Genomic DNA, 24,645 nt, shown 5'->3' with positions numbered 1-24,645 from the left:
CACAAGAAATGATAGAAACCAAATTCATATTAAAACCAGAAACATACCTATTAGGATTTACAAATCCAACACTAAACAAAAACGAAGACAAAATATTATTCTACATTAGGACTGCGGCCAGATTGACCCTAGCAAAAGGTTTGGAAAAGAAAAGAAACCCCAAACGCGGAAGATTGGCTAATTAAAATATTAGATATCATCCAAATGGACACCTTGACACAAAAAATAAGAGAAATGAAAAATAAAACTGACTGGACAAAAATTATAAAAAAAATTGAGAAAAAGAAAAATGGATCTCGCAATAGATCTGTCTTACATATAGGAAGGAATCAAAAGGAAAGAGGCTAAAGAAACTGACAGAAAAACAAAAGAAGAGTCTTCGAAGCACAGATAGGAAGTCAAGCAGCACTCTCTATACCGTGTTTCCCTGAAAATAAGACAGTGTCTTATATTAATTTTTGCTCCCAAAGATGCTCTAGGTCTTATTTTCAGGGGATGTCTTATTTTTCCATGAAGAAGAATTCACATTTATTGTTGAACAAAAAAATTGATAATTTATGATATGCTGTACAGTAGTTGTCATTACAAACCAGCATAACCAGACAAACTCTGAATCCTATCAAGAATTTCTTGTTACTGCCATTATTTCCATGTACACCACTCTATGGTACGTACATTTACCAATCCTGCAAGCTCTGGTGTTCTGTTTGGCGGGCATGCTTCCAAACAAAAACTTTGCTAGGTCTTACTTTCCGGGGAGGCCTTATATTTAGCAATTCAGCAAAACTTCTACTAGGTCTTATTTTCTGGGGATGTCTTATTTTAGGGGAAACAGGGTATTACTTTTTATTTATTTGTTTGTTTTTATTATTTTTTTCTCTTCTTCCTTCTTTCTCTTTCTGTCTCCACATATTTGTTCTCCCACTTTTACTGTAATTACATTCACAAGAAATAAATACAAATTATTTGGGGGGAAAAAAAAACAGCTGGAAAGGTGGGATGGCAGAAGGTGGGCTGGGATCATCCATACCACACCGAGTTGTCGTCATAGATTTTTGGTCCCTCCCAAAGTTGGGGCATCTGTGGGTTTGGGTGGGGGATCAACTTTCTCCCAGTTCACCGGTGTGAGTTTAAGGTGAGCTGTTCTTGTGACGAAGGAGAAGGCGATAAGTTTCTTGGCAGCCGCCTCCTACCCAACCCTTCCGGGGAAGAAGGAAGGAAGAACTGCGCCTTTTCCTTTGGAGCCAAGGGATCTGGGAAGAGAAGGGGACACATTTCTCACCCCAAATTGGACCCCCTGCCTCTTGGGAGGAATAATAGAAGGGGTCCCAAAATCATTCCAAGTGTTAGGTAAAGGTAAAGGTTTTCCTCTGACATTAAGTCTAGCCGTGCCCAACTCTGGGGGTTGGTGCTCATCTCTATTTCTAAGCCGAATAGCTGGCGCTGTCCGTAGACACCTCCGAGGTCATGTGGCCGGCATGACTGCATGGAGCGCCATTACATTTCCTCTGGAGTAGTACCTATTGATATACTCACAATTGCATGTTTTCGAACTGCTAGGTTGGCAGAATCTGGGGCTAACAGAGGGTGTTAAAATGTGTTTTAAGGGGATCCTAAAGAGCAGCGAAGTGTGTTACAGCACTGAGCTGCTGAATTTGCGGACCAAAAGGTCCCAGGTTCAAATCCCAGGAGCGGAGTGAGCGCCCGCTGTTGCTCCAGCTTCTGCCAACCTAGCAGTTCGAAAACATGCCAATGTGAGTAGATCAATAAGTACCGCTCCGGCGGGAAGGTAAGGGCGCTCCATGCAGTCATGCCAGTGGCCACATGACCTTGGAGGTGTCTACGGACAACGCCGGCTCTTTGGCTTAGAAATGGAGATGAGCACCAACCCCCAGAGTCAGACATGACTGGACTTAACGTCAGGGGAAACCTTTACCTTTACCTAAAGAGCAGATGGAGGGAAGAGCCACTCTTCACATGCCCATTCTTTTAAAGACTCCCCAATTTAAGGAGTTTAATGTGTTGTCGAAGGCTTTCATGGCTGGGATCACAGGGTTGTTGTATGTCTTTGGGGCTGTGTGGCCATGTTCCAGAAGTATTCTCTCCTGACGTTTCGCCCACATCTATGGCAGGCATCCTCAGAGGTTGTGAGGTATGGATAAACTAAGTAAGGAAAGGAAAGAATATATATATCTGTGGAGAGTCCAGGGTGTGGCAAGAGTCCTTTGTCACTGGGAAGCCAGGGGTTTAGTTTGTGAAAGGAGGGAATGTCAGAGAAGGGCTGCCCTCTGCACATGCTCAGGTGTCATAGAGTCCTGGAGCTGGAAGAGATCTAAAGGGGCCATCCAGTCCAACCCTATTCCACAAAAAGACACAAATCGCCCCCTCCCGACAGATGGCCATCCAGCCTCTGCTTAAAACCCTTTGCTGGACTACAAGGAACCTGGCATACGAGGCTTATTTCTTGAATGTATTTCAGAAGATGAAGCACCAGATGGGTGGGATCGGAGATCTGGCCCAAGAAGTCGACTCTATGCCTAGCGAACCCCCCTCCTGCCCTGTTTCCTATTACGATTCTCGCATGTGATCTTTGTGTTTCATCACCAGCTGTTTGTGTTATTTTCGAGGACCTTGGAATGGAGTGTCGAGTTAAAGTACACGAGTTAATGTTTACAGCCTCTGGCAGAAGAGTCTCCAAAGGCAGGAGCTGCGAAGGCTGGTAAGTACTGAGGACATGCACAGAAACGGCCCCTAAGTGTTGCTTTCGCCATTCTTGATGAGCATTGAATAGACTTGCAGCTTCAAAGCCTGGCTGCTTCCTGCCTGGGGGAATCCTTTGTTGGGAGGCATTAGCTGGCCCTGATTGTTTCTTGTCTGGAATTCCCCTGTCTTCTGAGTGTTGTTCTTTATTTACTGTCCTGATTTTAGAGTTGGTTTTTTTTTAATACTGGCAGCCAGATTTTGTTCATTTTCATGGTTTCCTCCTTTCTGTTGAAATTGTCTACCTGCTTGTGGATTTCAGTGGCTTCTCTGTGTAGTCTGACATGGTAGTTGTGAGAGTGATCCAGCATTTCTATGTCCTGAAATAATCTGCTGTGTCCAGGTTGGTTCCTCAAGTGCTCTGCTATGGCTGACTTCTCTGGTTGGATTCGTCTGCAGTGCCCTTCATGTTCCTTGATTCGTGTTCTATGAACAGAAAAATTGAGTAGCCATTGGGAGACCTTTCAGCCTGGTCATGGCAAATTTCTATTTGGAACACTTAATAATAATAATAATAATAATAATAATAATAATAATAATAACAACAACAACAATAATGGCACTGGGTGCCTTGCCAAAAGATCTCAGCCGGCATTTGGAAACAATAGACTGCAAAAGGCCACCCTACTGGGATCTGCACGCATCATCCGAAAATACATCACACAGTCCTAGACACTTGGGAAGTGTTCGATTTGTGATTTCGTGATACGAAATCCAGCATGTCTATCGTGTTTGCTGTGTCATACAATAAAATAATAATAATAATAATAATAATAATAATAATAATAATAATAATAATAATACATCACCAGTCCTAAACACTTGGGAAGTGTTTGACTTGTGATTTTGTGATACGAATCCAGCATATATATTTAGTTTGCTGTGTCATACTATGTCTCTGTGCAAGAAAACCGATGAAACCATCCTCAGCTGCTGTAAGAAAATCGCACAGACAGACTACAAACAGAGGCGCAACTATGTGGCCCAAATGATTCATTGGAACTTATGCCTCAAGTACCACCTCCCAGCAGCAAAGAACTGGTGGGATCACAAACCTGCAAAGTATTGGAAAATGAGCACGCAAAGATACTGTCCGAATCCAGACTGACAAAGTTCTGGAACACAACACACCAGACATCACAGTTGTGGAAAAGGAAAAAGGTTTGGATAATTGATATTGCCATCCCAGGTGACAGTCGCATTGATGAAAAACAACAGGAAAAACTCAGCTGCTATCAGGACCTCAAGATCGAACTTCAAAGACTCTGGCAGAAACCAGTGCAGGTGGTCCCGGTGGTGATCGGCACATTGGGTGCCGTGTCAAAAGATCTCAGCTGGCATTTGGAAACAATAGACATTGACAAAATCACGATCTGCCAACTGCAAAAGGCCACCCTACTGGGATCTGCACGCATCATCCTTTCAGCCTGGTTATAGCAAATTTCTATTTGGAACACTTAATAATAATAATAATAATAATAATAATAATAATAATAATAATAATAATACATCACTCAGTCCTAAACACTTGGGAAGTGTTCGACTTGTGATTTTGTGAAACGAAATCCAGCATATATATCTCGTTTGCTGTGTCATACTATGTCTTTGAATCAATAATAATAATAATAATAATATCTATCTTGTTTGCTGTGTCATAATAATAATAATAATACTTAATGTTTACATTACATTAAGATCTCAGCCGGCATTTGGAAACAATAGACATTGACAAAATTACGATCTGCCAACTGCAAAAGGCCACCCTGCTGGGATCTACACGCATCATCCGAAAATACATCACACAGTCCTAGACACTTGGGAAGTGTTCAACTTGTGATTTTGTGATATGAAATCCAGCATATCTGTATCTTGTTTGCTGTGTCATACTATGTCTTTGTGTCAATAATAATAATAATAATAATAATAATAATAATAATAATAATAATAATAATAATCCTTTATTTATATACCACTCCATCTCCTCGAGAGGACTCAGGGTGGTTTCCAGCATGTACAAAACAGTTGTCAAAACAACATACAATGGCATGAACAAACAAACATAATAAAAACAATATAAAAACTTTGAAAAACAAGCCCTGAAAACAGCAACAAAATAGCCCACAATATGGTCCAGATTTGTGGATGACACCTTCACCATTTGGAGCCATGGAAAAGAACTAAAGATAATAGGACAAGTTAGACCAGAGGTCCTCAAACTTTTAAAGCAGCGGGCCGGTCCACAATCCTTCAGACTGTTGAGGGGCCGAATTATCATTTGAAAAAAAATACGAACAAATTTCTATGCACACTGCACATGTCTCATTTGTAGTGCAAAAAACAACAACAATGAAGGAACAATACAATATTTGAATATAAGAACAATTTTAACCAACATAAATCTATCAGGATTTCAATGGAAAGTGTGGACCTGCTTCTGGCCAATGAGATAGTCAAGTTAATTAGGATTGTTGTTGTTGTCGTTGTTGTTGTTGTTGTTGTTGTTGTTGTGTGCCTTCAACTGTCAGACTTTGGGTGAGCCTGAGTCTAAAATTATTCATGTATTTATTTACTACATTTATTTAGTACATTTATATCCCACCCTTCTCACCCCGAAGGGGACTCAGAGCAGCTGTATGTACAAACAATATATTATATTATTAGTATAGCACAATATTAGCATTATATATTACTATATATTGAACTATACCACTGTACTGTAATATTGTATGTAATTATTATATGGTATTATTATTAGTATTATATTGTATAACATTATAATATTTTTATCAAAAAATATTATCAATATTATCAATATTTTATCAAAAATATTGGGGAGATGGTGGTGGGGTATAAATAAAGTTTTATTATTATTATTATTATTATTATTATTATTGTATAATATATTATTAAAACTGATATAAAAATATTATATTATAAAACGGAGGGCGGGGGCCAGGTAAATGACCTTGGAGGGCCGCATCCGGCCCCCGGGCCATAGTTTGGGGACCCCTGAGTTAGACAAATAAGAGTTCGGACAAGGTTTATATGAGATGAAAGGGCAGAGCTTAGACAAGGTTTACAGAGGAGGAGAAGCAGAGCTTGGAGAAGGTCTTTATGGGAGGAAAAAGCAGAGCTTGGAGAAATTAGGACCTAGAGGACTACATCTCCCAGAATCTCTTGGATTTTTGAGCATTCTCTGTCTCCACTTCCAATCCCAAAGTTGTCCAAGTTTTGGGCAGAAGCCAAAGTGTGAGGCTGGGCGACAAAAGGGCACAGAGTCACCTGGGCGGTTGTAGGCAAACACAAGCCAGGATTGGGCAAATCCACTTTCCCTCCCCCTAAAAGAGGCAAAGAGGAGGGACCGTTCCAAGATATTTAAGCCTGCGCTAGACTGTCCTAATAGTTGGAGGAAGGTTACCTGGGTGCACCTCTTTGTCTCCGTACCTGGCTGTTCTTTGCCACAGGTAAGTGCAGAAAAGGAGAGCGAGGAGGATTGTTGGGGCATTCTCCACTATGGCATCAATTCAGATTGGCGGTACATGAACTATTATGGGGTCTTGGGAGTTGTAGTTTGGCAAGGCCTTCTGGACCAGAGTGCTGGTGCCCTGAACGCAAACTCCCAAGAATCCGTATAATAGAGCTGTGGGAGTTAAAGTGGTAAAAAGGAAAAAAGGAAAAGTATGGTATATAATACAGTAGAGTCTCACTTATCCAAGCTAAACGGGCCGGCAGAAGCTTGGATAAGCGAATATCTTGGATAATAAGGAGGGATTAAGGAAAAGTCTATTAAACATAAAATTGGGTTATGATTTTACAAATTAAGCACCAAAACATCATGTTATACAACAAATATGACAGAAAAAGTAGATCAGTACGCAGTAATGTTATGTTGTAATTACTGTATTTACAAATTTAGCACCAAAATATCATGATATATTGAAAACATTGACTACAAAAATGGCTTGGATTATCCAGAAGCTTGGATAAGCGAGGCTTGGATAAGTGAGACTCTACTGTATAGTATAAAGTAAGTTATGTTATAGTTATATACTTCTATAGTGATATAGTCACTTACATATTATGATTGTAGTATCAGTTTATATATTCCAACTGTACAGGTCAATACATATACAGTAGAGTCTCACTTATCTAACGTAAACGGGCTGGCAGAACGTTGGATAAGCAAATATGTTGGATAATAAGGAGAGATTAAAGAAAAGCCTATTAAACATCAAATTAGGTTATGATTTTACAAATTAAGCACCAAAACATCATGTTATACAACAAATTTGACAGAAAAAGTAGTTCAATATGCAGTAATGCTATGTTGTAATTACTGTATTTACAAATTTAGTACCAAAATATCACGATGTATTGAAAACATTGACTACAAAAATGCGTTGGATAATCCAGAACGTTGAATAAGCGTGTGTTGGATAAGTGAGACTCTACTGTAATTCAAAATTGTCTCGAATCTGAATTGAGTTTAAATAAACCTGATGACTGACCGTAACTCTGTTCCTGTCATTTACACAATGAATAATGGTAGATTTACGTATAGTTTCAATATCAATATAACAAACTACGTATAATCCAATGTCCAATTCTAACAAATATAATTATTAGTACAAAAAGTAGTCTTATTAAAGTCTTGATAATATTCTCAAGGTTTGTAACACTATTCTTCAAAATCAATCATTCAAAGTAAATCAAAGTTCCATGTCAATAGTAACAAAGAAAGATAACCCTCTGGTTAAAGGAGTATATTGTTGGATCCCAGAGTCTATACCTGTGATGGCCAACCTATGACACGCGTGTCAGCACTGACATGCCTAGCCATTTTTGCTGACACGCTGCCGCATGCAGATTGATTGGATGACTGTACAGAACTGAGGGTGACAGGGAATGGAATCCCTTTTAAATCCCTCCGCTTGCCACCAATTTGTAACGAGGTGAGGTGACAGGGAAGAATCCCTTTTTGATCTTACCACACACACACGCAGATACCACCACTTAATAAAGATGTTTTGTGAGAGATGATGTTAATTAATGATTTGTTGGATTATCTTCTTCGCTGCCACCAATGGAGACGTCAGGCAGATGGTACTGGTTCTTATAAGCTTTCTCTATACACATATCATCTATAAACAAAATATAATTATACACTTCTTCACAATGACTAATGTCTTTTGTGGCCAAATTTGGTGTGATTTGGTCCAGTGGTTTTGTTGTTTACTCCATGGGAATTATACATTACATTTTATATATATTCCATTATTATTCTATTATTATTGTAGTATATTATTATATTATTACTATTATATTATTATTATATTATTCATTATTCTTGACTACATTGAAACTACAATAGAGAGAAATCAGCGTGGAAACTGCAAGAGGTACCATAGATTGTTATACATGGAAATAATGGTAGTAAATAGTTTTTGATTTATTAAATACAGTTATATATTACAATTATATATTTTTGTTATTTAAACTCTATATATTGTGAAATTATGATTTTTTTCTCTCAAAGTGACACACCACCCAAGTCATGCTATGTTTTTGGTGAATTTTGACACACCAAGTGCAAAAGGTTGCCCATCATTGGTCTATACAGTATATGGATCCCGGAGATAATGTGGTCAATCAAATCTGGTTGATACGACTGGTCTCCCGGGTATGCATCCAGTTTTGGTGACCTTCTTCAGGTAGACCTTCTTCAGGTAATCCTGGAGTTCCCTCTGTTTGCTTTGGGTGGTATGTCTTGATGCTCTGCTATCTTATTTATGTCCGCGGAGGATCCTTACATGTAGTATTCTACCTCAGGTTGCGAGCCAATGACATTAATGGCATTAATTCAGTTTGGCGGCACATGAACTGTTATGGGGTCTTGGGATTTGTAGTTTGGCAAGGCCTTCTGGACCAGAGTACTGGTGCCCCGAACTCCCAAGAATCCGTATAATAGAGCCATGGAAGTTAAAGTGGTACCAAACTGCATTAATGCAGTGTAGATGCAGGAGTTGCTTTGGAAACTTGTTTGGGTTGGTGGATCTGGAGTCTGTCCTCCCCAAATTTCACGATCCAGATGAGAAACTTGAATAACCCAAACCCAAAGGATTTGCACTGTAAAACATATGCCATTTGTGCCTGCAGTCTTTAATGTTGTTTACACTGAACTCTGAAACGAAGTGACCCAAATCTCAGGATCAAGGTGTTCCTTATCCTCTTCCAGCTTGGAGCACTTAGTCCCTGGCACAGGATTTGGCAACTTGAGAGCCTTTATTTAAAGACAGAGAATGCAAGTAACTGGCCCTTTTAGCTTGTAAACACCTTGGCCTCTTCCTGCCGTGAGCCAGAAAAATGTGTCTTTGGGACTCTGTTTGAGTTTCAGGATTCCTTTGAGCTCCTTTATCCAGATCTGCAGTTGCATTTGCGTCATGGATAGGCTTCAAAGGAAACGCAAATGCACTTCTAGTATGGGACTAAATAGAGAGAAGCCCTGGAATCTAAGGGCTCCTGACACCCTCCATGGACAGGCAAGAGCGATGGGTAATAAATATATTATTATTATTATTATTATTATTATTATTATTATTATTATTATTATTATTATCATCATCATCATCATTATTATATTTATTATACTATATATGATTAATATTATTTTATTATATATAATGTATAATATATTCTCTTGAGCTGCTGAACTTGCTGACCAAAAGGTCAGTGGTTCGAATCCAGGAAGCGGAGTGAGCTTCTGTTGTTAGCCCCAGCTTCTGCCAGCCTAGCAGTTCAAAAACATGCAAATGTGAGTAGATCAATAGGTACTGCTCCAGCAGGAAGGTAATGGCGCTCCATGCAGCTACAAGACCTTGGAGGCGTCTACGGACAACGCTGGCTCTTCGGCTTAGAAATAGAGATGAGCAACACCACCCAGAGTCAGACACAAGTAGACTTAATATCAAGGGGAAACCTTTACTGTTACTGATATAATTAATTTTATATTAATATTAATATTATATTTATTATAATATTATTATTGCAGGTGTTTTACTAGTGTTTGATGTCTTATTTTAATGTAATTGTACACTGACTTAAGCTGCAGAGAGCAGCGGGTAATAAATGTATTATTATCATCATCATCAGCAGCAGCAGCAGCATTATACTGTATATTATTAATATTATTAATCTATTATATCAATCTATTATTAATTTATTAATAATATTATATTATATTATTAATATATTAATATTATTGCATTTAAGTTTATATTATTATTATTATTATTATTATTATTTTATTATGACACAGCAAACAAGATAGATATGCTGGATTTCATTTCACAAAATCACAAGTCGAACACTTCCCAAGTGTCTAGGACTGTGTGATGTATTTTCGGATGATGCGTGCAAATCCCAGTAGGGTGGCCTTTTGCAGTTGGCAGATCGTAATTTTGTCAATGTCTATTGTTTCGAAATGCTGACTGAGATCTTTTGGCACGGCACCCAATGTGCCAAGCACCATCGGGACCACCTGCACTGGTTTCTGCCATAGTCTTTGAAGTTCAATCTTGAGGTCCTGATAGCAGCTGAGTTTTTCTTGTTGTTTTTCGCCAATGCGACTGTCATCTGGGATGGCAACATCAATGATCCAAACCTTTTTTTCCCCACAACTGTGATGTCTGGTGTGTTGTGTTCCAGAACTTTGTCAGTCTGGATTCGGAAGTCCCACAGTATCTTTGCGTGCTCATTTTCCAATACTTTTGCAGGTTTGTGATCCCACCAGTTCTTTGCTGCTGGGAAGTGGTACTTGAGGTATAAGTTCCAATGAATCACTTGGGCCACATAGTTGTGCCTCTGTTTGCAGTCTGTCTGTGCGATTATCTTACAGCAGCTGAGGATATGATCAATGGTCGTTGGTTTCCTTGCACAGTCTGCATTTTGGGTCATCTGATTTTTCGATCTTGGCCTTAATTGCCTTTGTTCTGATGGCTTGCTTCAGGGTCCCATTCGTGAGCCAGAGCCAGGTCTTCTCCTTATCAGCTTTTCCTTCAATTTAGTAGTAGTAGTAACGGCGTTCCATGCAGTCATGCCGGCCACATGACCTTGGAGGTGTCTATGGACAACACCGGCTCTTCGGTTTAGAAATGGAGATGAGCACCAACCCCCAGAGTCAGACATGACTGGACTTAATGTCAAGGGAAACCTTTACCTTTACCTAGTAGTAGTAGTATATGTTGTATGTCAAGAAACATAATAACAGCTTAGTCCTCCTGGCTTCAGATATGATGCTGGGATGGGATGGGGGACCCCAACCATCTTGCCTATCCTATTTTCCTTGCAAAACCCTTCCAAGACCTGCTGCTGTTTCTCCTAATCGGTGGGATGTCAAACAGGGATTGCCCACCGCTTACTGGTCCCCTCCCAGTAAGTAAATGGTGGAAAGTGGTCACCGCGGGTGGAGTGAGGCCACAGCCCTGTTCCTGTCTGACTCCAAGGGCCGTATCTTGGCTTTCAGGCAACACCCGGGACACTTTTATCTACTAGTCGGGATTGTAAGCAATAAAACAGATTGGACAATCACAGCCCAATCAAGGTGGAGTCAATAAAGTAGAAAGTAATATAAAAATCAAAGCAGCCACGCCAGTTCACAGGAATATTAATTAGAAGGGAAAGCCAATAAAGGCAACAAGTTTGATAAAAGGATGCCAGTCCATGCAGCCAACCAGAGTCACAGCATGGCCTTCCCTTGGTAAAGGAGGAACCTTTGGTGAAGACAGACAGCAAGGCCTTCTCTGTGCTAGCACCCAAGCAGTATTATCATTATTATATCATTATTATTACATTATAACACACTGGTAGCACAGTGTGTTAAAGTGCTGAGCTGCTGAACTTGCAGACCGAAAGGTCCCGGTTCAAATCCCGGGAGCGGAATGAGCGCCTGCTGTTAGCCACAGCTCCTGCCAACCTAGCAGTTCGAAAACATGCAAATGTGAGTAGATCAATAGATACCACTCCGGCGGGAAGGTAACGGCGCTCCAAGCAGTCATGCCGGCCACATGACCTTGGAGGTGTCTACGGATAATGCCAGCTCTTCGGCTTAGAAATGGAGATGAGCACCAAACCCCAGAGTCGGTCACAAATGGACTTAACGTCAGGGGAAAACCTTTACCTTTGCCTTATTACATTATTATTATCATCACCATATACTTATTTATTTATTTATTTATTTACAGCATTTATATTCTGCCCTTCTCACCCCAAAGGGGACTCAGGGCGGATCACATTATACACATAGACAAACATTATTATTATTATTATTATTATTATTATTATTATTATTATTATTATTATTAAACTTATATACCGCTACTCCCGGTTTGGCTCAGAGCGGTTTAACATAGAACAAAGACAAGACAAACATAGGCTCCGAGCGGGCTTCGAACTCATGACCTCCTGGTCAGAGTGATTCATTGCAGCTGGTTTCAGCTGGCTTGCTCTCCAGCCTGCGCCACAGCCCGGGCCTAATGCCTTTTCGGCAAAACAGGACACTCAAGGTGACTTCTGCGGCAAAAATCTTACAATTGAAAGAGTGCAGAAAAGTGTCATTAAAACAGAAATAAAGTACTAACCATATTAAAAAGCAAGAGTGTTCCCGAGCATGCGCAAAGTGCCTGCATGTAATCCATGCATTGAATTGCATGGGTTTGGTTTTCAAAAGAGGGGCTGGTAATCAAAGTAAAAACATAAAAGTAGGCTACAATGAATCACCAAGAGTTCCTGAGCATGTGTAGCGTGTAAATAGGAGATCCATTGAATTGAATGGGCTTGCTTTTCAAAGAGGGGCCTGCAATCAAAGCAAAACACAAAGCTGCAATTCATCACCAAGAGTGTTCCTGAGCATGCCCAAAGTGCCTGCATGTGTCTCGGGAGTTCGGTTGCATTGAATTGAATGAGGTTTGGCTTTCCAAAGAGGGGCTGCAGTCAAAGCAAAGCACAAAGTAGCTACAATTGCCAAAGTCCGGGGGCAACCACCAAGAAGACCCCAATTGCATATACACTAGCAAATTAATGCACTTTACTGTCAGGGCTAAAAGCTATGGGATCCTGGGAGTTGTAGTTTGGGGAGGCACCAGCTCTCTTTGGCAGGAAAGTCCTCGTGAAACTACAACTCCCGTGACTCCATAGCACGGAGTCAGGGAAGGCAAAGTGCCCTGAAACTGCACTAATTCTATAGAGTAGAGGCACCCTAGGCACGTTTATTGTTAATCACAGCATTTCACCTACCGTATATACTCGAGTATAAGCCGACCCGAATATAAGCCGAGACACCTAATTTTACCACAAAAAAACTGGGAAAACATTGACTCCAGTATAAGCCGAAGGTGATAAATTTCAGAAATAAAAATAGATACCAATAAAATTACATGAACTGAGGCATCAGGAGGTTAAATGTTTTTGAGTATTTACATAAAGCTCAAATTTAAGATAAGATTGTCCAACTCTGATCAAATTATTATTCTCATCTTCTTCAATGTCAATGTGCTTATGTATCCTTTTAATAATAATAGAGTAAAATAATACAGGTAATAATAATAATAAATACAGGAAAATAATACACGTAATAATAAATAGAGTAAAATAATAAATGCAATAATAATAAGATCAGAGTGAAATAATAAATGTATTAATAATAATAATAAAAATAGAGTAAAATAAATGTTATTGTAGCAACAATAATAGAGAAAAATAATAAATGTAATAATACCAATAATAATAGAGAAAAATAATACAGTAGAGTCTCACTTATCCAAGCTAAACGGGCCAGCAGAAGCTTGGATAAGTGAATATCTTGGATAATAAGGAGGGATTAAGGAAAGCCTATTAAACATCAAATTAGGTTATGATTTTACAAATGAAGCACCAAAACATCATGTTATACAACAAATTTGACAGAAAAAGCAATTCAATACTCAGTAATGTTATGTAGTAATTACTGTATTTACAAATTTAGCACCAAAATATCATGATATTTCGAAAACATTGACTACAAAAATGGCTTGGATAATCCAGAGGCTTGGATAAGCAAGGCTTGGATAAGTGAGACTCTACTGTAAATGTACCATATATTCTCGAGTATAAGCTGACCCAAATATAAGCCAACCAGGACCCTCACTCGGGTATAAGCCGAGGGGGGCTTTTTCAGTCTTAAAAAGAGGGCTGAAAAACTAGGCTTATACTCGAGTATATACAGTAGTTATTTCCTTTTGTAAAAAAAGTACTTTCAATCTGTCTGGAATTCCTCTTTCCTTGTGAGTGAAAAATTCATAATAATGTGTTTTATAAGCGGAAAGAATTTCTTCCCAGTCCAGAGATGTGGAAGAAGCTGGTTGGCACTGGGCTGTTCCTATCCCAATGCTACGGATAGAGAACCAACTGTCCATCGGCCGGAGAGGCCCACAAGAAAAAAGGACTTTGGCCCTAGAGAGATGCAACCTGCCCCTTGACCTGGCTTTGTGTTTAGACTGGTTTAATAGTTACCTTCCCAGTGTCCGGACATGTGGCTTCTTCCAGTACAAGTTCACCCATCTCCAGCCAAGTGAACTGGCCAAAGGTCTCCTTGGGCTCCTGATGAGCGTCCTTCTTGTGTGTGTTTGTGTGTGCAAATGGCATGGGGGTCTCCGCATTTCCTTCCCCAAAGACCGTATTGACTCGAGTCTCCTGCACCATCGAATCTAATGCGCACCTCTATTTTCAAAACCTTGAAACCAAAAAAGGGAATTGATGCTGAATATAATGTGTAGCGGCAAAATTTGTCATTTGGCCCAAAAGGTGCGTCTCGGAGTTGCTGCTTGCTTAGAACTCCTCCTTCGAAAGCAAAATTGTTAGGACACCAGAACTTTCATCAATGCAAAAGAAACGGTTGGGATGCATCTCTGCTGTAGAATGCATCCACTTTATTTGCCTTGGTTTAATACTATGGAGTCATGGGAGTTGTAGTGTGACAAGGTCTTGAGCAGGGGTCCCCAAACTAAGGCCACATGTGGCACATCAAAGCCATTTATCCGGCCCCCACGGCACAAAGGCAGAAGGGGGTTGGGCTAAATGACCTCTCCTCTTCTCTATTATTATTATTATTATTATTATTATTATTATTATTATTATTATTATTAACATTGAGGCTGGGATGCCATCTGTCAGGGGTGCTTTGCTTGTGCTTCTGATGCACAAAAGCAGAAGAGGGTTGGACTAAATGGCCCAAAGGGTCTCTTCCAACCCTCTTTGTTGTTGTTGTTGTTATTATTATTATTGCTTGGTGGCCAACTATAGTCTGGCCCTCTAGTGGTCCGAAGGATCGTGAACTGGCCCCCTGTTTAAAAAGTTTGGGGACCCCTGGTCTTGAGGATAAAGATTGCTCATCACCATAACAATCCTGTATCTGTGACCATTTCTATACCGGTTTGCACTTTTTACCTTTGTCAACTTGATATAGACATAGGGTCTACTCCCATCCCAATTTGCACTTCCAAGAATTTGCAGCACTTTATCAGTCACCTCGTGTTTACCATATTTATATGGTGCACCTTAGCCAGTCTACTTTTACAACCTTTCCATTTTAATCCATGTTTTTATTAGTTTTTGTCATGTGTTTTTATTGGGTAATGGTTAGGTAAAGGTAAAGGTTTCCCCTGACGTTAAGTCCAGTCATGTCTGACTCTGGGGGTTGGTGTTCATCTCCATTTCTAAGCTGAAGAGCCGGCGTTGTCCGTAGACACCTCCTAGGTCATGTGGCGGGCATGACTGCATGGAGCGCCGTTACCTTCCCGCCGGAGCGGTACCTATTGATCTACTCACATTGGCATGTTTTCGAACGGCTAGATTGGCAGAAGCTGGAGCTAACACCGGCCGCTCACGTCGCTCCTGGGGTTTGAATCTGGGACCTTTCGGTCTGCAAGTTCAGCAGTTCAGTGCTTTAACACACTTCGCCACTGGGGCTCCTTGGGTAATGTTTAAATTTTTATAATTGTGCATGTCTCTTGTCTATTGTGTTTTATATTGCTATTGTTTTTATTCGGGCTTGGCCCCATGTAAGCCGCCCTGAGTCCCCTTTGGGGAGATAGAGGTGGGGTATCAAAATAAAGTTGTTGTTGTTGTTGTTATTATTATTATTATTATTATTATTATTATTATTATTATTATTACGCCTTCTTTGCCAAACTACTTTGCCTTCTTACCAAACTACAAATCCCAGGACCCCATAGCACTGAACTATGGCCATTAAATTAGAGATGAGGTCCCTCAATTTTATTTATTTATTTATTTATTTATTAGACTTGCATACCGCTACTCCCAATTTGGCTCGGAGCTCGTGACTCAGCTCCTAACAAAGGATTCCCCCAGGCAGGAAGCAGCCAAGCTTTGCAGCTGTAAGGCTATTCAATGCTAATCAAGCTGGCCAATTGCAACATTCACATTTTCGTCAAGCAGACAAGAGTTCTTTCTCCCACCCTGGGCATTATTCCACAGATATATAAATCCCACTTGCCTAGTTTCCAACAGACCTCACAATCTTTGCGGATGCTTGCCATAGATGTGGGCGAAACGTCAGGAAAGAATGCTTCTGGAACATGGCTATACAGCCCGGAAAATTCACGGCAGGCCAATGATTCCAGCCATGAAAGCCTTCAACAGCTTTAGCTCAGCACCAAGATCACTGTATTACCCAAATCTAATGCACACCCAAAGTTTGGCCAGGTCACTTAGGCCAAAAAAGTGAGCATTAGATTTGAGTAAATAGGGTAAGACTTGTACTATGTCTCACAAGGCTTTAATGTAAAACTTTGTAAAGAGTTTAGGCCAGGGGTCCCCAAACTAAGGCCCGGGGGCCGGATGTGGTGCTTCAAGGTCATTTGCCTGGCCCCTGTCCTAAACTTTAGACTTAGGGTTGACCTAAGTCTACCTGGTCTTTGGAGGTCTTTTTGCTTACCTATGGCCTTATGAGATCGTCTAGATGGTCTTTGAAGGTCTCTTTGCTTAGCTACGACCTTATGAGACCATCTAGATGGCTTTTGGAGGTCACTTTCCTTAACTATGGTCCTATGAGACTGTCTAGATGGCCTTTGAGGGTCCCTTTCCTTACCTATGGTTTTATGAAACTGTCTAGATGGTCTTTGGAGGTATCTTTGCTTACCTATGGTCTTATGAGATCATCTAGTCCAGGGGTCCCCAAACTAAGGCCCATGGGCCAGATGTGGCCCTCCAAGGTCATTGACCTGGCCTCTGTCCTAAACTTTAGGCTTAGGGTTGACCTAAGTCTGAAATGACTTGAAGGCACACAACAACAACCACACTCCTAATTTTGGACTATTTCATCCTAGTCCGGCCCTCTAACAGTCTGAGGGACTGTGAATCGGCCCTCCACTTAAAAAGTTTGGGGACCCCTGGTTTAGGCTAACAGTGAGTCCCACACTTTGCCCTGCCAACGGATGCCCACTTTCATGCCCCTGCGTCTTGCTAGACGCATCCATCTGGTCACCCATGAGGAGTGTACATTCAAGGCATCAGTTCTGGCACACAGGTTTGGCTCGGCTAGCTTCTGGAAGCCACATGCCGGGCAAGTGGCTCCATCCTTTGAGAAAGCGGAAGGGTGATCCGTCCATGTGATTGTTGCAGGAGGGAAGGGAGGAAGGAAAAGAGGCCCTGGAAGTGGGTCGTGTCCCAGATGCCCAGGACTGAGGGCCCCATTGTGTGCCCTGGCACCAGGGCCTGGCTTTGCCTTACATCCCAGAAGGCGTCCCTTTTGCGCCGGATGCGGCACGGCTGACGGCAAGCGGCGTCAGAGCAGAGGCAGCCGGTGCGCATGAAGCCTCCCATGCGCTGACCCCAGGGCCAGCCAGGAACCGGCTTGAACTCCCCCTTCTTCCTCCTCCTCTGTGGACATTGCCATGTGTCCCAGCCCAGGGCAGCACATCAATGTTGGTGTCTGCTTTGTGCCATGCTTTTCTTGGCCATGTTCACAACTGGGGGTCCCCTGTGCACCCCTCTCCTCGGGGGTCTCTCTCTGCTCCTGGCAGGGCCCGGGGCCAGGTGCCGGTGGGAGACGAAGCGCCCTGGAATGGCACGAACACAGGCACTTTGTTTGGCCGGGGTGGGCGGAAGTCCGGGCAGCCGCCGCTCTGAATGCTAAAATGCGTTGTTTGGGGCCCGATAAAAGGCCCCATTGTATGCAAAAGAGTTTATAAAGCAGCATATGACTTCCCCGAGGTGCAAGGCGCAGTCTGTGGGGGCCCTGATCCGGGAGACGGAGCTGGAGAAGGAGCCGGAGGCTGCTTCGGGAAGGAAGGGAGGAAGGAAGGAAAGAAAGGAAGGTAAAACCCTTCTGGACGGGCGGGCATCCTTGGACTCATATGAAGGCAGTAGGAGCATCAGGTCATTGGTTTGGAAGAAACATCCTTTCTGATTACGCCTTTACTGTCCAACATTTCGGCTATTTTTGAAATGTCCCGTTTCTCTCTCCATCTCCCACTTTCCTCCTTCATACTCATTCTTTTCAGTATCTCTCCCCGTGGAGCCTCCGATGGCCTAGGGGATAAAAGCCTTTATTTAAATAAGGAAAAATAATTAATGTTTTAGAATTGTTTATTCAGGATATAGAGGTGAATGATATAATGGGACCATTTCATTGTGTGCATTTTGACTTGTATGTACTACAGAGCCTCCGGTGGCCTAGGGGATAAAAGCCTCGTGACTTGAAGGTTGGGTTGCTGACCTGAAGGCTGCCAGGTTCAAATCCCACCCGGGGAGAGTGTGGATGAGCTCCCTCTATCAGCTCCAGCTCCATGCAGGGACATGAGAGAAGCCTCCCACAAGGATGGTAAAAAACATCAAAACATCTGGGTGTCCCCTGGGCAACGTCCTTGCAGACGGCCAATTCTCTCACTCCAGAAGCAACTCCGGTTGCTCCTGACACGAAAAAAAAAGTATCTCTCCCCAACAGTCTGAATGAAGTTGTTTGGTTTTTAATATATATATATATTATTGATATTATCTTATATTTCATCTTGTGAGTATATTGCACATTTAATACAAACGTTCATACCTACACATCATTTATCTATTATCACATTTCTCCATCCTCTTCCCTTCTATATTGTCTACTCACATATCTAATATATCATCATTCTATTCATTTGTATATGATTTGTATGGAGCCCCGGTGGCGAAGTATGTTAAAGCACTGAGCTGCTGAACTTGCAGACTGAAAGGTCCCAGGTTCAAATTCCGGGAGCAGAGTGAGTGCCCGCTGTTAGCTCCAGCTTCTGCCAACCTAGCAGTTCGAAAACATGCAAATGTGAGTAGATTAATAGGTACCGCTCCTGCAGGAAGGTAACGGCGCTCCATGCAGTCATGCCAGCCACATGGCCTTAGAGATGTCTGCAGACAACGCCGGCTCTTTGGCTTAGAAATGGAGATGAGCACCAACCCCCAGAGTCAGACATGACTGGACTTAATGTCAGGGGAAACCTTTACATTTTTTAATTCATTTGTATGGGGTTGTTTGTGATAATATGGATAGGGGATGCTCTCCTGGGAATTGTATGATCTTTTGGACTGCAGCTCCCAGAATCCCCCAACCAAAGCACTGTGTGCAACTAGCAAGGAAATTGTCATGTTTTGTGGACCAGAGCTCCCTGAGTTTCACTGGCAACCTGACTGCACTTGTTCTCCAATGTGAGGCTGGGAAAGTTCCTTTTTTGGACCACAACTCATGCTGCTGGGGGATCCTGGGAGTTCAAAGCATCCCTCACGTCTGGTTTTAAAATGGAACTATCTGGAACTGAGATTGATGTACTGATTTATGAATTGGAGGGGTCTCGGTCTGGGAGGAAAGGTAGGGAGACTTTGGACAATCCTTTTGTTGCTCGGTCCAAAGGACTGCTTAGCAAGGAACCTGTTCTGCTGCGGAATGAATGCAGGGAGCCCTGTGTACGGTCCAGCTCTTCCGCAAGGCACATACAGTAGAGTCTCACTTATCCAACACTCGCTTATCCAACGTTCTGGATTATCCAACACATTTTTGTAGTCAATGTTTTCAATACATAGTGATATTTTGGTGCTAAATTTGTAAATACAGTAATTACTACATAGCCTTACTGCGTATTGAACTACTTTTTCTGTCAAATTTGTTGTAAAACATGATGTTTTGGTGCTTAATTTGTAAAATCATAACCTAATTTGATGTGTAATAGGCTTTTCCTTAATCTCTCCTTATTATCCAACGTATTCGCTTATCCAACGTTCTGCCGGCCCGTTTATGTTGGATAAGTGAGACTCTACTGTACTTCCCATGGCAAGAATGGGAGGCAGAAAGGGAGAAAGGGAGGAAGATGGGAAGGAAGGAAGGGGAGAGAGAAATCTCAAAGCAGTGCTTTTTTTATCGCGTCAGAAGCGAATTGAGAATATACTACAAGTCGCTTTTGGTGTGAGAGAATCGGCCGCCTACAAAGACAATGCCCAGGGGAGGCCCAGATGTGTTACCATCTACTGTGAGGCTTCTCTCACGTCCCCGCATGCCGAAGCTGGGGCTGACAGATGGGAGCTCACCCCGTCTCACGGTCAGCAGTTCAGGTCAGCAGTTCAGCCGGCACAAAGGTTTAACCCATTGCGCTACCGTGGTTCCCTACTAAAGCAGTACTGTTCCATGGCTAGAAACCAGGGCAGGTGTCGGTACCAGAGCTGGGAGTATTTCCCTTTGGAGCTGAACACTGGCTCTCATTGTTGTTCCAGTATGGCTAATGCTGTAGCAAGGAAGCATCCCTTTCACCGATTTGTCCCATCATCCTCTTACAGCTGAACTGAATCCCTCAACAACAAAGACGGGAACGACATTGCAATATAATCCCGTTTCAGAATGCAGATTAACTGCACTGAACTGGATTACACTATGTGACAAAATCTGAAAAATGTTCTGTTTGTGGATTGAAACTGTTATTTATTTTTTTTTGTTTCGTTGTGCAGTCCTTACTTTGAAAGTACAGTAGAGTCTCGCTTATCCAAGCCATTTTTGTAGTCAATGTTTTCAATATATAGTGATATTTTGGTGCTAAATTCGTAAATACAGTACAGTAGAGTCTCGCTTATCCAACGTAAATGGGCCGGCAGAATGTTGGATAAGCGAATATGTTGGATAAAAGGAGAGATTAAGGAAAAGCCCATTAAACATCAAATTAGGTTATGATTTTACAAATTAAGCACCAAAACATCATGTTACACAACAAATTTGACAGAAAAAGTAATTCAATACACAGTAATGCTATGTAGTAATTACTGTATTTACGAATTTAGCACCAAAATATCATGATATATTGAAAACATTGACTACAAAAATGCGTTGGATAATCCAGAACATTGGATAAGCGAGTGTTGGATAAGTGAGACTCTACTGTAATTACAATATAACATTACTGCATATTGAACTACTTTTTCTGTCAAATTTGTTGTATAACATAATGTTTTGGTGCTTAATTTGTAAAATCATAACCTAATTTGATGTTTAATAGGCTTTTCCTTAATCCCTCCTTATTATCCAAGATATTCGCTTATCCAAGCTTCTACCGGCCCGTTTAGCTTGGATAAGTAAGACTCTACTGTAGTTGTTCTACTCCAGAAATTTTGTTTTTTTGTGGCTGTCACAAACTAGGCTGAATTGGCTGAGACTCTATGAAATATTCATTAAAAAACTAGAGCAAAATGTGCTGCAGGATATCCCTCCCGCAGTTTAATAAATTTGTCCCATGTTTTTATAATAGAACCAATTGGAAAATGACATTTATAACCCAGGAACAAAAATAATGTTACACAGTGATATTTGAGTCAACAGTGCCAAAGTGTCAGGTGCCCTTTAGTTCTGTTGGAGAATGTTGATCAGTGGTTCTCAACCTATAGGTCCCCAGGTGTTTTGGCCTAAAACTCCCAGAAATCCCAGCCAGTTTACCAGCTGTTAGGCTTTCTGGGAGATGAAGGCCAAAACATCTGAAGACCCACAGGTTGAGGACCACTGACGTAAAGTTTTCTGGAGAGAATGCTTCTCCATGTATCTCCAACATGTTTCTGTGCCCCGTCACTGATCCTTAACCAGGACTTCTCCCCTTCCCTTCCTCTCCAGGCCTGAGGCACCATGAAGTGGGAGGGCTTCTACGCTATCGTGATCGGAGTGAACCGCCATGCCACGGCCATCGGGCGCATCTGGTTTTCCGTGGTCTTCATCTTCCGCATCATGGTGCTGGTGGTGGCGGCCGAGAGCGTCTGGGGTGACGAGCAGTCCTCCTTCACCTGCAACACGCAGCAGCCCGGTTGCAAGAACGTCTGCTATGACTACTACTTCCCCATCTCCCACATCCGCCTCTGGGCCCTGCAGCTCATCCTGGTGACCACACCGGCCTTGCTGGTGGCCATGCACGTGGCCTACCAGCAGCACCAAGAGAAGAAGTTCCTGGTCATGACCGGCCATGCCGACGCCAAGCACCTGGAGGAGGTCAAGAAGCACAAGATGCGGATCTCTGGCTCGCTGTGGTGGACCTACGTCTTCAGCGTGATCTTCCGCATCATCTTCGAGGGCACCTTCATGTACATCTTCTACATGGTCTACCCGGGCTACCAGATGATCCGGCTGGTCAAGTGCGACGTCTACCCGTGCCCCAACACGGTCGACTGCTTCATCTCGCGGCCCACCGAGAAAACCATCTTCACTGTCTTCATGCTGGCCACCTCCGGCATCTGCATCGTCCTCAACGTGGCCGAGGTGGTGTACCTCCTCATCCGGGCCTGCGCTCGCCGGGCCCAGAAGCCCCACAACCCTTCCTCGGGCAAGGGCTCCTTCCTGGGCCACAAGCTCTCCTCTGAGTACAAGCAGAACGAGATCAACCAGCTGCTGACGGAGCAGGACGGCTCCCTCAAGGACATCCTCCGGCGAAACTCGGGGCTCCAGGAGAAGGGGGATCGCTGCTCGGCCTGCTGAGGGCCATTGGGGGGCATAGGAGGAGGGGGAATCCCTTCTGTGGACCGCTGTGGCCCCCAAGGCCTCCTGAGACCCACCACACTCACGTACTGCCATGACCAATGCCATCTTCTCAAAGGCCTCCTTTGGCGGACTGCTGTGGCCTCCCCAGCTACGTGACATCTACCACATTCTCCATGATTTCCCAAAGTCCCCTTTTCAGTCGCCTCCATGTTGCCATGTATCTCAATGGACTGGGTGGCCATTGCTATAGTCACATCTTCCCATTGCTACGCCTTTCTTGGCACCTGCTTCAGTTGGGGACCATTGGCCAGTACCTTCCTATGTGGATGTAATAAAAATGGGGACCATCACCTCAATATAGCCGCTCTTCTTTGGCCAGTGGAGAGTAGCACTCCTTGTAGCATTAAGGCACAACAGTGCAGAGCTGAAGGCCTCTCCTCCTGCCCTTTCCACCTGCAAAGCCCCTTCTCCTCCTTGGTTTCCTCCATAGCTCCCACTCATGGCTGCCATTGTACTCCCAGCTCCTTGGGCTCAGCAGGGAAAGTGAACTGTGCCGTCATACCCGGGCACCTATGGTCAATTAAGATGTGCTTCTTTCTTTGCCGGGTAAACTGCGGGGCCTTACTTTACAGCTCAGGAGTCCTAGGCCACTTCAGATTGAACATTAAACAAAATTTTATTTTCTCAAAGTCCTTGTCAGGCTTGGCACAAGTTGTTGAGGTTACAAATACAAACAGTCAACTCATAAAATCATGCAGATGTTTCTTTCTTACTTTTCCCTTTAGCTGCTGGGTTAACTTCTTCCAATAATGAAGAGATCCTGTGATGCTCTCTACTCTAGCCCTGAGTTGCTATATTAGAAACAGCAGGTCTTCCCCTATCTAAGCTCAAAGCTAGATTGGAGGAGTAGTTGGAGCTTCTTCCAATGGCAGAGAAATCCTGGGATATTCTCTGCCCTACTGCTGAGTTGCTATTTTAGAAAGAGCAGGTCTTTATCTAAACTCAGAACCAGTTTTAAAGGCAAGAGGTTAGTACTTAAAATGGCTTGTCTAAGCTGGCCTGGCTTGACCACACAAGCACATCTTAGTTCTTTTCTCTTCTGTAGAAGGCAAAAAAGGCTTCTCAAAATGGAGATTTCATCCCCAGGAAAAGGGAGAAAAGGATACTTTGCAAGCCTACAGCAGCAAAGGCTTTGCTGAGCTAGCTACAAACCTCTGTTGATGGTTAACTATCAGGGAGTTGCTGAGTCTGTAGCAACCCTGGAAGAAATGTAAAAAGGTGCTATTTCCTACAACTATGGGACAATGCAAATCAAACCCCTGGGAGACGGAACATGAACTGTGTCATCAAGCCCAATATGGCACAATCTTGTCCCTGTGTTTGCTCTTTGGGTGCCTTGGGAATAGCCTTCAGACGCAGCAATAGCCAGTGTGTTCCTAAACTGTGACCAGACCCATGCTTGCTTCCTTACGCCTTGAATTTTCTATCCTGGGTCTGCCTTGAGTTGGGGAGGCGGGGAAGCATTTGCAGCCATACTCAATGCAAGATGTTCACTTTTTGCAGCACGGTTTCTGTGACCTGGATCGATGCAACAAAGAGAAGTGTCAAGGAGGGCTCTTCTCCCTGTTGCTGACACTGCCTTGCGTGGCGTTCCCCGTGTGGGGAAATGGTGCCAGGTGAGTGCTCTTCTTTAGCCGGGTGCAAGGAGAGCGCCCAGGCTGCTGTAGTAGCCACTTGCTGCAAAGCACACTGTACCAAAGGAGTTGCAGTATTAAAATGGTTTTACAGTTCTTGCCTGCTGTTTTCCTTTTCCAGTGCACATTTGAATGGAGTATCTTGGGAGTTGCCATTTCAATGGTGAG

The 24,645-nt window shown here is 42.6% G+C and overlaps 1 protein-coding gene across 4 annotated transcripts; it reads left to right on the top strand.

The window, feature by feature from the left end:
• The first annotated feature begins 2,589 nt into the window (after positions 1-2,589).
• On the top strand, positions 2,590-24,573 carry LOC100561724 (gap junction beta-1 protein). Of its 4 annotated transcripts, none has more exons than XM_008121768.2 (2): positions 2,590-2,719; positions 21,929-24,573. In XM_008121768.2, the coding sequence occupies exon 2, from the start codon at positions 21,941-21,943 to the stop codon at positions 22,778-22,780; it is 840 nt and encodes a 279-aa protein (XP_008119975.1). In that variant the 5' UTR covers positions 2,590-2,719; positions 21,929-21,940; the 3' UTR covers positions 22,781-24,573. The 4 variants fall into 4 exon arrangements, with proteins under 4 accessions (XP_008119975.1, XP_008119973.1, XP_062820183.1 ...); XM_008121766.3 differs by lacking the exon at positions 2,590-2,719 and adding an exon at positions 6,098-6,224; XM_062964113.1 differs by lacking the exon at positions 2,590-2,719 and adding an exon at positions 9,196-9,312.
• The last annotated feature ends 72 nt before the right edge of the window (positions 24,574-24,645 follow it).

The sequence above is a fragment of the Anolis carolinensis genome, unplaced genomic scaffold (genome assembly GCF_035594765.1).
Source record: "Anolis carolinensis isolate JA03-04 unplaced genomic scaffold, rAnoCar3.1.pri scaffold_12, whole genome shotgun sequence".
NCBI classification, from domain to species: Eukaryota; Metazoa; Chordata; class Lepidosauria; order Squamata; family Dactyloidae; genus Anolis; species Anolis carolinensis.
Note: the sequence above shows the minus strand (reverse complement) of the source record. Positions and strands in the feature narration are given on the sequence as shown.

What these genes read in the sequence shown, in the direction of transcription:
- LOC100561724 (XM_008121768.2), top strand. Translation starts at nt 21,941, where the DNA reads ATGAAGTGGGAGGGCTTCTACGCTATCGTGATCGGAGTGAACCGCCAT.